We start from the raw sequence: 11,084 nt of genomic DNA, 5'->3' as shown, positions 1-11,084 counted from the left end.
GCCCAGGAAGACTGAGAACCAAGTATGGAATGGATCAAGACAACCTGAACCAGAACATCAGTGGTAGTAGTTTTGCATTAAAAACAATAAAAAGGAAAAACAAGTCAACTATACTTCAATAAAATACATATATTAAGAAAAATAAAAATTAAAAGAGAGGGAGACTTCCCTGCTTCCCTGGTGGTTCAGTGATTAAGGCCACTTCCACTGCAGGGGGCCTGGGTTCGATCCCTAGTCTGGGAACCAAGATCCTGCAAGCTGCGTGGCACAGCCAAAAAAAAAAAAAAAAATGGAATCTGTACATATTTGGTTCTTTTTGACAAATCAGCCTTTGGGGCTGAATGGGATGACAGACAGCCTTGTAACACACAACACTTTACAATGTGTCAAACATACAAGGGGGTAATTCTGATGTCAAATTACATAATGCCCAGGATGGAAACATCTACGACAGTACGTGAAGATTCACGTCCAAGTTTACCCAGCTTATAGGGATCATTTCCGACCTCAGGTAGGCTCTACAACAAAGTCCTTTTCTACAAACGCTCCCTTGTAGTGGGCTTCCCAAGTAGCTCAGCAATAAACAATCTGCCTGCAGTGCAGGAGACATAGGTTTGATCCCTGTGTCAGGAAGATCCCCTGGAGAATGAAATGGCAATGCACTCCAGTATTCTTGCCTGAGAAATCCCATTGGCAGAGGAGCCTGGAGGGCTACAGTCCATGGGGTCTCAAAGAGTCAGACACAACTGGGCACACACTCACACCTTATTAGAATGTTGCATCACAAAAGGATGGAAGTGACCTGGTGTACAAGAGAGCCCCGTGGTACTGAGAGGCCCCTCAGAAGTCCCAGCTGAGCTCCCCAGCTAAGGGATTCACCTACTGGAGACACAGAACAAGCAAAAGATGTTTAGGCTGAAGTTCAAAAACTCAAGGAAAAATCAGTGGTTGAATTTTTTTGATGGTAATAAAATGATCCATCATGAAATCTGAGAAATACACCAGAATAGTCTTTTCTGCACTGAATGTCGACTGCTGAAATCCATAACACACATGGGCACACATGCATCCTTGGCCCCAGGGTGTGCAAGCAGGGGTCTTAGAACAGGAGTTCCCATTTAGGGGCAGCCACCAGTTCAGATCACCATATCATAGGATACAAACATATATAATAAAGGCTGGGATTTTATTTCTAAGTTGGCACACGTAGAAGGCACAGGGGCAAAGCAATGGCTTTGAGGAGTAGAGATGGAGAGGGGTGTGTCTGAGGTCCCCCTCCTCCACCACCCCCTAAGTACACTTAAGACCAGACTGGTGGTAGGGGCTCCAGCCTGGGGGCCCTGAGGGTCCTCTCTAGATGAGAGCTTTGGACAGCTCTCCCAGCATGACCTCCCAGTCCTCCCAGGGGGCAGGGCCCTGCCAGCTCCCCGCAGCTGGAGGGACCGCACCCTGGGGAGGACCAGGATCAGAGAGAGAAGAAGAGGATGAGGACCAGGAGCAGCACCCCCAGCAGCACCGCGATGGCACACCACTGTCGGCGGTCTGGGGGCAAGAGGATCAGAGTTGGAGGGGAGGCAGCACCCCCCCTCACTCCCCCACCCCAGGGGACTCACCACTGGTCATGTGGGATAATTTGGCCATCTTCCTAAGGACCCCATCCATCCGGGACTGGGTGTGGTCCATCTCCTGAGCGAAGGCGTCCAGCATACTGCCAAGACCAGGAAGGCATCAGCTCCTGGAGGCTCTGTGCACACCGGAGCAGCCGGTCATGGGCTCCTGGCCCACCCCCAGGGTCCCGGTCTCACATGCCCTGCTCGTCCAGCTCCTCCCCAACACGGCCGGACATGTGTTTCAGAACTGAGATGCTCCCAGACACCATTTCCAGCTGTTGATCCTGCTGGTCCAGGATCAGCTGCAGGGTGGAGGGGTGGGAACCGAGGCTGGCACGGAGCCCTGAGCTGTCCGCAGCCTCCTCCAGCCTGGGGCTGCCAGCCGTCTGCACGCACCTGCTGTGTGGCCTGCTGCTCTTCAATGTAGCGAGAGGTGGTCGAGACCACACTGGCGTCCAGCAAGTCGCTGGAGGACTTCAGAGTGGCCGGCTTGCCAGTCAGCATCTGTAGGGACCCAGACGGCAGGCTCAGGGATGGTCGCCCACTCCCGGCAGAGACTAGATGGTGGCTACTCAGGAAGACAGTCTCAGGAGTAGAACGGCCTGGGTTCCTCTGGGCCATCATTTACTAGCAAGGTGACCTCAAGGTCATACCACTTGACTTCCCTGTACCTCAGTTTCCTCACCTGTAAAATGGGGAGGGCCATAAACCTGTTTTCTGAGGATGGAACAAGGATTTAATAAATTAACCCTGGCATGCTTATAAACCTATAGACACAGGTATTGAGGAATCTGAACTTAAGGGACTTCCCTGGTGGTCCAGTGGTTAAGAATCTGCCTTCTAAAAAAAAAAAAAATCTGCCTTCCAATGTGGGAACATGGGTTCAGTCCCTGGTTGGAGAAATAAAATCCCACAGGTTGGGGCTTCCTTGATGGCTCAGTGGTAGAGAATCCGCCTGCCAATGCAGGAGACACGAGTTCAATCCCTGGTCTGGGAAGATTCCCACATGCCACGGAGCAAGTAAGCCCATGTGCCACAACTACAGGGCCTGTGCTCTAGAGCCCTTGAATCTCGACTACTGAGCCCACATGCTGCAGCTACTGAAGCCCTCAAGGTCTGGGCCCATCACAAACAGTATTCACCGCAACGAGAGAAAAGCCTGTGTGGTGACAAAGACACAGCACGGTCAAAAATTAATTAATTTTTAACAAAAAAAATAATCCCACATGCAGTGGGGGAACTAAGGCCTGATGCAGCCAAATAAAGAAATAAGAAGAATTTGTGTTTTTTTTTTTAAGAAATAAGAAGAATTTGAACATTAATTCCCAAAACAGCACACCTGGAAGGCATGTGGATCCTGCCACAGGACCCCAAGCTGCTGCAGGCTTCAGTCCCCCACCCTTCCAGACCCCAATGTAGGTGTATCGAGTGAGGCTGCTATTACACAACATGCAAAGAATGAACACCACACAACACAGAGGGAAAAGGTGCACACACAGAGGCAGCAGAGAGAATGGGCACAAAAGACAGGAGTGGGTACACACACGGGGCGACCACACCCACAAAAGGGAAATGGTGGATGTACCCAAGGCCGACAGGGATCCACTCAGGGGCCATGATCAGAGAGGCCATGTGCCTACACAGATTAAAAAAAAAAAAAAAGCACACGGACTTTCCTGGTGGTCCATGGTTAAGACTCCAAGCTCCCAATGCAGGGGCCACAGGGACAAGGGTTCGACCCCCGGTTGGGGAAACTAAGATCCCACGTGCTACTGGGCACGGCCCAAAAAAAGGAGAAAAAAAGAGAAGAAAAAAGGTAAACATATATCCTGGAAGCAATAACACAGAGAGCAAGAAAAGGAGACAGGCTGCCACACACAGAGAAAACCTGTGGAGTACAGACCCACAGGAGGGGGCAGAAGGGATGATACACACAGAGAGAAATCAGTTGTGCTCATCCAGAAAGAGCAGGTGGGTAGACAGCATGGAGACAACTGCACGAAGATGAGGACGGATGCAGAGGGGCAGACGCACGGGTCCCCAGGAAACAGGCGAATGCAGAGGGGCCAGGCTTGCACTCTGAGGCTCAACCCGAGACACAGCAGGTGAGGGCCCTGGGTGGGAATGCCTTACCTCCTTGTTATTCCTCTCCATGAAGGCTACGGCTGCCGGGCTGACCATATGATCTTTCATTTCCTACAGATAAGGACAGCATCAGAGAGTAAAAACACACCCCAACCCTCCTCACCCCATCGGGAACACTCTTCACCTGCACTGCTTCCCGCATCTTCTGCACAAACACTTTTCTCTCCTGAAGGTCTCCAGCTGGGAGCTTGAACTTGCCGGGGTTGGCTTCCACTATGCGTATGCGGCGAGTCAAGAGTCAAAGCCAGAGCCCGACAGAACGTGCGCCCTCCTTCGCCTCAAAGTCCTCAACACCTCCTAGGTGTGCAGCCTCCCCCAAGTGCTGGCTCTCAGCGCCCCCTGCCCCTGCAATGGACTCTCCCATGCCACCCACCCCCCCAGGATATCAATGGTTTCCTCCAGGTCTTCGAGGTCCCACTCGATGCTGCGCAGGCCATTCCGCAGCTCGTTGGTCGTCCAGTCCAGCTCCTCGTGTCCGACCACCGCGCTCTCCTGCAGGAGCTCACACCACCGCTGGTACAGCCCGCGGGCCGTGTTCACCGCCTTCTGCACCTCGCTGCGGGCAGGGGCACAGCGCGCGCGGCTGGCCGGGGGGAGAACGCGGTCCTCCCGCCCACCATTACGCCCCCAAACAGGTTGAGAGCTCAGGAGACCCTCATGTCCCCCTGCGGACCCCTCCCACATGGCCACAGGGCGATCCCGACGGCGGTGCCCAGAATGCCTGACATGCACCGGCTGGCACGCGGGCACTAGTTGGCAAGGGGACACAATATCCCGTGTCCTGCCGCATCGCTGTCACTCACCCTCGGACTACAAAAAAAGGATCTTCGAGAGACATGTCACGCCCCCCACCCTCCCGAGGCCGAATCCCCTCCCTTCTCGGCCTCGGAAGCTAATTCCCTCCAAGAGGTGAGGGACGCGCCGTCACCCCGCCCCCGGTCACGTGACCCGTGCCACCATCGAGAGCGGGGCCGCCAGGGGAGAAAGAGTGGCCCTCGACCCGAAGTGCGGAAACATCCGCTCTCTCTTCAGTCATCTTGGTTGTGGGCAGAGACGGTTTCCTGTCTGCAAGAACCGCCCCTTCGTTCTCGGTCCCCAGCAGTGTCCTAGTTCTATCTCACTGGGTTCCACTCAAGAGCTCCGAATCCCTCGGTTCGAGACCCAGCCCCTCGGATTGTTGCTGCGCAACCTCAGTTTTCCCTTCCGAGCAATGTACATAATGTCTCCTTCAAAACAGGCGAGATTATGGCTGGGGAAGGGGCTCATTCATTTGTGGGCCGTCGTTATGGACTCCTTGAGCCTGTACCCAAATCCTGTCCTAGGAGATGGGAGATGGTCCCAGGCCAGGGTCGTGGAGTGGCAGGTTTGGGGGCAGGGTGAAGTGCGGGCATTCTATATGAAGTTCTGAGGGAGACTCTCCCCTCATCTTTTTTTCCTGCGGAGGAGGGAAGCCTCGAGATCGCCCTGGGGCGGGTTGGTCCTGAATAGGGGCCCTAGAGAAGCTTCGAGGGGTGGTGGTGGTGAGGTCTTTCTGGGTGCGACCCTTGGGGTCGCCGGAAGGGGTGCGGTGGTGGTTCTGAGAATGGTCTGCAGGAAGTCCTCAGCGTGTGAAGAGGGACCGGGAAAGTCTGGAGAGGGACACATAGGATTGCCACCTATGTGACAGAGCCCTTCTATGTGGGGTCGCTGGGAAAATCAGTTTTTTTATAGGAGGGAAGCAGCTGTCTCCTGTGTAGGGTCCGGATTTCTGGAGCGGGACGTCTGAAGTCCTTGGAGGGTTGCCCCTGTTGTGCGTCAGAGAGAGCATCAGAGCTGGAGATGTCGTTGTGAAGTTTCAGGGAAGGAAGGGACAAGAAATGGGGGCGTCCTCAGCAGGTTGCTGTAATATGTGGAAGGATCGCTGTGGAATGGAGACAGTTTGGGGAGAATTCTTATAGACGAGAGAATACTTGCTGAATTTCCCTGTGCCGGGGTTGGGTGTTGGAGGATCTGAGCATGCTCCAAAGGTGCAGATCAGAGTTTGGTGGAGGTGCAGAAATAGTTGAAAGGGGGGTCTGGGAGGGTTTCCATGGGAGGGGTGGCGAGGACAGGAATGTAGTGACCCTTAGGTCCTTAGGGAGTTGCTACTTGTGTTGGCAAGGTCTGTGTGTGTAGGTCTCTGGGAGATGGCTTCAGTGCAAGCCCGCTGGCAGGGTACTTTCCCGGAGAGGTGTCACACCTTTCTGGCCTCCGGAGGGAAAGAAGCAAAACTTTCCTCTCACTCTCCGCCGACCCCGCTGCACGAGGCTCCGGAAACCGGGGGCTCCAGCCAGCTCTAGCTGCCGGTAGAGGGAGAGCGGAGGGGCGTGCGGGGAGGCTAAGGCACCACCCCCGCTCATCCGGAAGAGGCCGGCTACGGTCACGTACCCGCGATCCTGGCCCTTGTCCTTATAAGGGCATCCGGAAGCGGCTCGCTCTTGCCCTACGTCACTACTTCCAAATTTAGTTGTGGAAGTATGGCTGACAGAGTGGCGGGAAGGTTCGCGCACCCGTGTGGAGGGGGCGGGGGAGCTTGCCCTTAAAGGGCCCACACCACGAATGAAGGGAGCTGTTCGAACAATTCCGCGGGTTTTGAAGAACTGGAAATATATCTTGAAACCTTAGTGCGTAGCAGAAGGTGGGGCCGCTGTTTTCTATCCATCTGCTCTATCTCTGCCTTGCTCAGTTTCCAAGTCCTAATCCAACTCCGCCTCCCCGGGAGCAGAGGCGGAGCTCGGCTGCGTCCTTTGGGGGGCCACAGCCACGTGCTCACTCTGGCTGTGTTGCTGCCGGGTCCTCCGCCTTAGGGTATGGACGCCCACGGTGGATTTCGTGCGGAGGGAAACTGAGAGGGATGTTCGATGCGGAGCACAGAGACAGTAGCTTGGGCTGCGCTCCTGTCTGCAGACATCCACCTCCTGTGGAGTGGGCAACTTTGCCCTAGAGCCAGCCAGTGTGTCCCGCCTTCTTACCGTCTCCAAACAAGGGGAGTGAGGAGGGTGGGCGGACGCTGGCAAGACAGGCGTGCTGGAGGCTCCCCTGGTCCCCTTTCACCGCAGTGACTCAAGTATTCGTTTAGCAAATATTGGACGAATCGCTGTGCCTCGGTGTCCCCGCCTAAAGAAATAAAATACAACTAGCCCTCCATGAAGTGCAAGTGAGAGATCAATGAGATGTTTATGAGAGGAAAGCCTTTAGCGCCTGGCACTTAGCAAGTGCTTAATAATTGTCAGCACCATTATTGATTAAAAAAACCCACAAACATTAATTAGGCTCCTGGTAGATGGTAGACAGTTCCCACCGGGGCTCTACCGTTTGGAACCCAAGTTTTCTCGGGTCCGAAGGGAAACGTGCAGCCTACGACCCGCTGGGGTCTCCAGACACAACCGGTGGGGGGCCCTGAGCCCCATCCACGGCCCCCCTCTCCGGGGCCTTCGCGCGGGTTCAGTGAGCGGCCCTGAGAAAGCAGACCATCCTGAGAGTTCAGCTTGGATGGGGGGACGCTTCTCAGGAGTTCGGGTCCCTTTTCTTCTCTCAGTAAATTCCACCCTGTCGCTTTAAGGAGTCTCTCGCCGAGGCGTCGCGGAAAGCCCGGATGCGGCTCTCTGGTTGGGCGGGGCGTCTCGGTGACTTCACTCCGGGTACAAAAGGGTCCGGGTGGCGGGCGCCGGGGCAGAGCGTCCTGGTAGTGTCTCCGCGTGGCTTGTCCTGCTGAGAGTGGCGTGAACGAGCGCGTTGTCCGAAGTGCACCTGCCACCTGCCGTGCCCAGCCGGGAGTCCCTGCCGCCCTCGCCGTCGCCGTCGAGCAGCTATGGAAGTGCAGAAAGAGGCGCAACGGATCATGACCCTGTCGGTGTGGAAGATGTACCATTCGCGAATGCAGCGCGGTGGCCTGCGGCTGCACCGGAGCCTGCAGCTGTCGCTGGTAATGCGCAGCGCCCGGGAGCTCTACCTCTCGGCCAAGGTGGGAGTCCACGAACCCGAGGTGTCCTCGCCGCCCGTCCGCTCCCCTGACCCTCGCCTGCACCCTCCTCGGGAAGCTGAAGCCGCAGCCAAGGCAGCTCCCGGGGACGGTGAGCAGCCCTCTCCGGAACCCATGGACACGCAGGAGGCACCGAGAGCCGAGGAGGCCCCCGCCCGCTGTGTCCAGCGCCCCGCCAAAATCAGCCGAAAGCGGCGGAGCAGCAGCCTTAGCGATGGTGCGGACGCCGCTCTGGTTCCGAGCAAGAAAGCCCGCTTAGAAGAAGAGGAGGAGGAGGAAGGGGCCTCTTCGGAGGCCCTTGATCGCCTGCAGCCCCCTCCGGCGCAAGCGGAGGGCGCCTTCCCCAACCTGGCGCGCGTCCTGCAGAGGCGCTTCTCCGGCCTCCTGAACTGCAGTCCCGCTGCCAGCTCTCCGACGGCGTCCCCGGCATGCGAGGCGAAGCCGGCTTGCCGCCCGGCGGACAACATGCTCAACGTGCTGGTGCGGGCCGTGGTGGCTTTCTGAGGGTTCCTGAGCGGCGCTACCGGACCCCATAGCGCGGGCCGAACCGTCGGCCAGAGTACGCAGACCCGAGGCGAGGCCCACCCCCGGGGGAGCGCTCGCCCAAGCCGTGGAGAGGAGCCGTCGCCCGGGCTGCCCAGAGGCCCCGAGAGGGACTCTGCCCCCGGGGAGCCATCGCTACCTGTGTGCAGCAGCGACGCCAAGGAGCTTGAGCCGGGGGCGCGGGCGCCTTCCCGCCAGACCTGCTGCTCCCATCGGTGCTGTTTTAACGGACTGGGAGGTGAACCTCACCGACTCCTTCTGGAACTGGGAGAAGGGAGGCTTGGTTCTTGAAACTCCTCAGGGTCGGACCTTTTTTTTTTAACTGGGAGCTATGCTGCCCTTTCAGTAAGGTTTTTCAATCGTTGGTGTTTGCGTTTCCAACTTCAGAGAATTCCAGGCACTCCCCTTCCCCCTCCTGTGACATACTTGTGCAAGCGGTCATCGTTGCGTCATGGGGCAGACTTGGGGAGCTTCCTGCTGCCTTGCGTGGGTGGGGGCCGGGAGGAGGACCTGGGGTGTGGACCGCCCTGGGGAATGGGAGGAGGGCGGCCTGAGTCACTGCGCCTTCTACTGCCCGAAGCCCCTACGCCTCCGGAGGTAGAGGGCTGATCTAATTTCATTTTAAAATTTTTTCTCATCTGGTGCGTTAGAGGTGGGGATGTTATTCACCGTCTCAAGCTTGACCCTCAGACCCACAGGCACAATCAACCCGGACGTTCCTGGTCTGAATCACAAAAATGGGGGGAGGGGCGCTCAGAGCGCTGTAGGGCTGAGCTGGGATCAGTGGTTGGCGAGACTGGGCCAGTTTGGGGGAAGCGGGAGATTCTCGCCAGGGCGTTTTGGGGTTCTGTTTACTGGTGGATTTTGGTAACTCCCTCTATCTGGCCTTTTTGTCAGATAGGAAAATAAAGACCAACTGTATACAAAGTCTGCGCAGCCCGTCTGGTTTTCTTCCCTGGTGGGGGAGGGGCAGGGTTAAGGGGTCAAGAGCTGGCGGCGGCTTGCTGGGGCCCCAGAAACCGGTCTGACCGCTACCACGTGGGCAGAGTGGGCGGGAAGGGGCCGACCCCTTTTCTTTGCCTGATCACTTGTATGCCGGGCGGCTGGCGCTCCGACCTTTCCTTAAACGTCGCACGTTTGGCTTTGATCTTGGACACACACCCCCTCCCTACAACTCTGGGTGGCTTTCTGAGTTCAGATGTTTGGGGGATACTGCTGGGTACAGTGCCCCTAACCGACTTGGGTATCCGGCCTCCTTTGGCGAATAGAAGGATAGCTACCCTCCCCCCACTTGATTAACTGAATCGGCAAGATTTCCAGGATTGGGGTGGGGCTGGACAGGTGAGCTTTGGAGCGCCCTTTTACGCCCAGTTCCAGTCTCAGGCAGTGTAACTGTGTGTGGTTCAGGCAAGGGCCTGAGCTTCCAGCCTCAGTTTCCTCATACGCGAAATGGGCGCCAGCAACTTCCCTTCGAGGCTGTGGGTTTAGAAATACCCGTGGGAGCACTCGTTGGCTTTGGCCCCACCCCGTCCCCAGGCTCGCCACCCCGAGAGAAAACCCTGACAATTTCCCCACGCCGGTTCAGGAGAGTGACAGTCGGCGTCGCCCCAGGGGGTGGGGGTGGGGGCTGTGGGAGGACAAAGGAGCCGCAGGTGCGGGGAGTGAGGACGGCGGGAGGCTCTGGGAAAGCTCCCGCCCCGCCTCCAGACGGCCGGCTCCGCCACCGCGGGCTTCCCGAGACCCGAGGGACCTGACCCCGAAGCCGGAGGGGAGGAGGAGGAGGGCGCGGTGGAGGGGCGGCCCCGCCCCAGAACGCCCGCCCCTGGCTCCCCTCCAGGCTGGTTCACCCGCCGCGCTCCTGTCTCCCTGAGTCCCTCAGCCTCCTCCCTCCTAACCCCACCTCCCACCCCTCACCCCAAGGGAATCTCGCCTCCTCCGCAGCCTTCCCTCCGGGGAAATGTGAGATTTCAGTTGCCGCCCACTTGGGGGATCGACCCACAACTCCCCAACGGGATGTAGCGGGGGGACTGGAACCCCACACCACTGTCGGTAGCTCAGTGCGTCCGCGTGGGAGCAGCTCCCTCGAGAACCTGACCCGGCCCGGGAAGTCCCCGGCGTCTGGGGAGGGGGCATCACCGCGCATCCTGTCGAGGGAACCGCCTGGCGCTTCCTTCCGCGGGAAGCTGCTCGGCCGACCCCCGCCCCCGCCCGGGCCGCCTGGGGGTTTCCGGCGCCAGGTCGCGGGGGCGAGGGCTGGAGACGATGCCGTGGGAGATAGGCCGAACACCGCCCGCCACCCCCCCCCCCCCACAACACATATGCCCTTAATACGTTCCCCTCCCCAAGACCCTATTTCACCCATTTGTTGCTGTTTAGTCTGTAAGTCGTGTCTTTTCAACCCCATGGACTGTAACCCGCCAGGCTCCTCTGTCCATGGGATTTCCCACGCAAGAATACTGGAGTGGATTGCCATTTCCTCGTCCAGGGGGTCTTCCCCACCCAGGCGGGAACCTATGTCTCTTGCTTGGCAGGCGGGTTCGTCAACCACTGAGCCACCTGGAACGCCCCCTTTCACCTTAAGAATTGTTGTTCAGTTGCCTAGTCGTGTCCGATTCCTTGCGACCCCAAGGACTGCAGCTGGCCAGGCCTCCCTGTAAGGAATGTGTATTCATGCCCCAGAAGAATAGACAAAGTTGAAAATTTTGTCACAACAATCGACTTTAGTGAGGCCTCGAGTTTCCACCCCATTACATGGCCTTGGGTTATTGGGACAAACCCTCTGCGCA

At 57.6% G+C, this 11,084-nt stretch overlaps 2 protein-coding genes across 7 annotated transcripts; one reads left to right on the top strand and one right to left on the bottom strand.

Moving 5' to 3' along the window:
• Positions 1-388: 388 nt before the first annotated feature.
• On the bottom strand, positions 389-4,694 carry STX10 (syntaxin 10). Of its 6 annotated transcripts, none has more exons than XM_065932055.1 (8): positions 4,559-4,694; positions 4,142-4,311; positions 3,880-3,974; positions 3,744-3,806; positions 2,007-2,114; positions 1,806-1,912; positions 1,614-1,708; positions 391-1,542 (listed from the first exon to the last, which is right to left on the bottom strand). In XM_065932055.1, exons 1-8 carry the CDS (start codon positions 4,591-4,593, stop codon positions 1,466-1,468), a joined length of 750 nt encoding a protein of 249 aa, XP_065788127.1. In that variant the 5' UTR covers positions 4,594-4,694; the 3' UTR covers positions 391-1,465. The 6 variants fall into 6 exon arrangements, with proteins under 6 accessions (XP_065788128.1, XP_065788129.1, XP_065788127.1 ...); XM_065932054.1 differs by having other exon boundaries at positions 4,142-4,338; positions 4,559-4,626; XM_065932053.1 differs by having other exon boundaries at positions 4,142-4,671.
• Positions 4,695-6,786: 2,092 nt separating this feature from the next.
• On the top strand, positions 6,787-9,225 carry IER2 (immediate early response 2). Its single transcript, XM_065917636.1, has one exon. It carries the CDS (start codon positions 7,585-7,587, stop codon positions 8,257-8,259), a length of 675 nt encoding a protein of 224 aa, XP_065773708.1. The 5' UTR covers positions 6,787-7,584; the 3' UTR covers positions 8,260-9,225.
• Positions 9,226-11,084: the final 1,859 nt, after the last annotated feature.

This window comes from Muntiacus reevesi, chromosome 1 (assembly GCF_963930625.1).
Source record: "Muntiacus reevesi chromosome 1, mMunRee1.1, whole genome shotgun sequence".
NCBI lineage: Eukaryota > Metazoa > Chordata > Mammalia > Artiodactyla > Cervidae > Muntiacus > Muntiacus reevesi.
The sequence above is the reverse complement of the archived record's forward strand: the minus strand, read 5'-3'. Positions and strand labels throughout refer to the sequence as shown.

What these genes read in the sequence shown, in the direction of transcription:
- STX10 (XM_065932053.1), bottom strand. Translation starts at nt 4,439, where the DNA reads ATGTGGGAGGGGTCCGCAGGGGGACATGAGGGTCTCCTGAGCTCTCAA. An exon ending in AGATGCGGGAAGCAGTGCAG is followed by an intron (nt 3,807 to 3,879) that starts GTGAAGAGTGTT and finishes CCTTATCTGTAG; the next exon opens with GAAATGAAAGATCATATGGT. An exon ending in AGCAGCAGGCCACACAGCAG is followed by an intron (nt 1,913 to 2,006) that starts GTGCGTGCAGAC and finishes TCCACCCTGCAG; the next exon opens with CTGATCCTGGACCAGCAGGA.
- IER2 (XM_065917636.1), top strand. Translation starts at nt 7,585, where the DNA reads ATGGAAGTGCAGAAAGAGGCGCAACGGATCATGACCCTGTCGGTGTGG.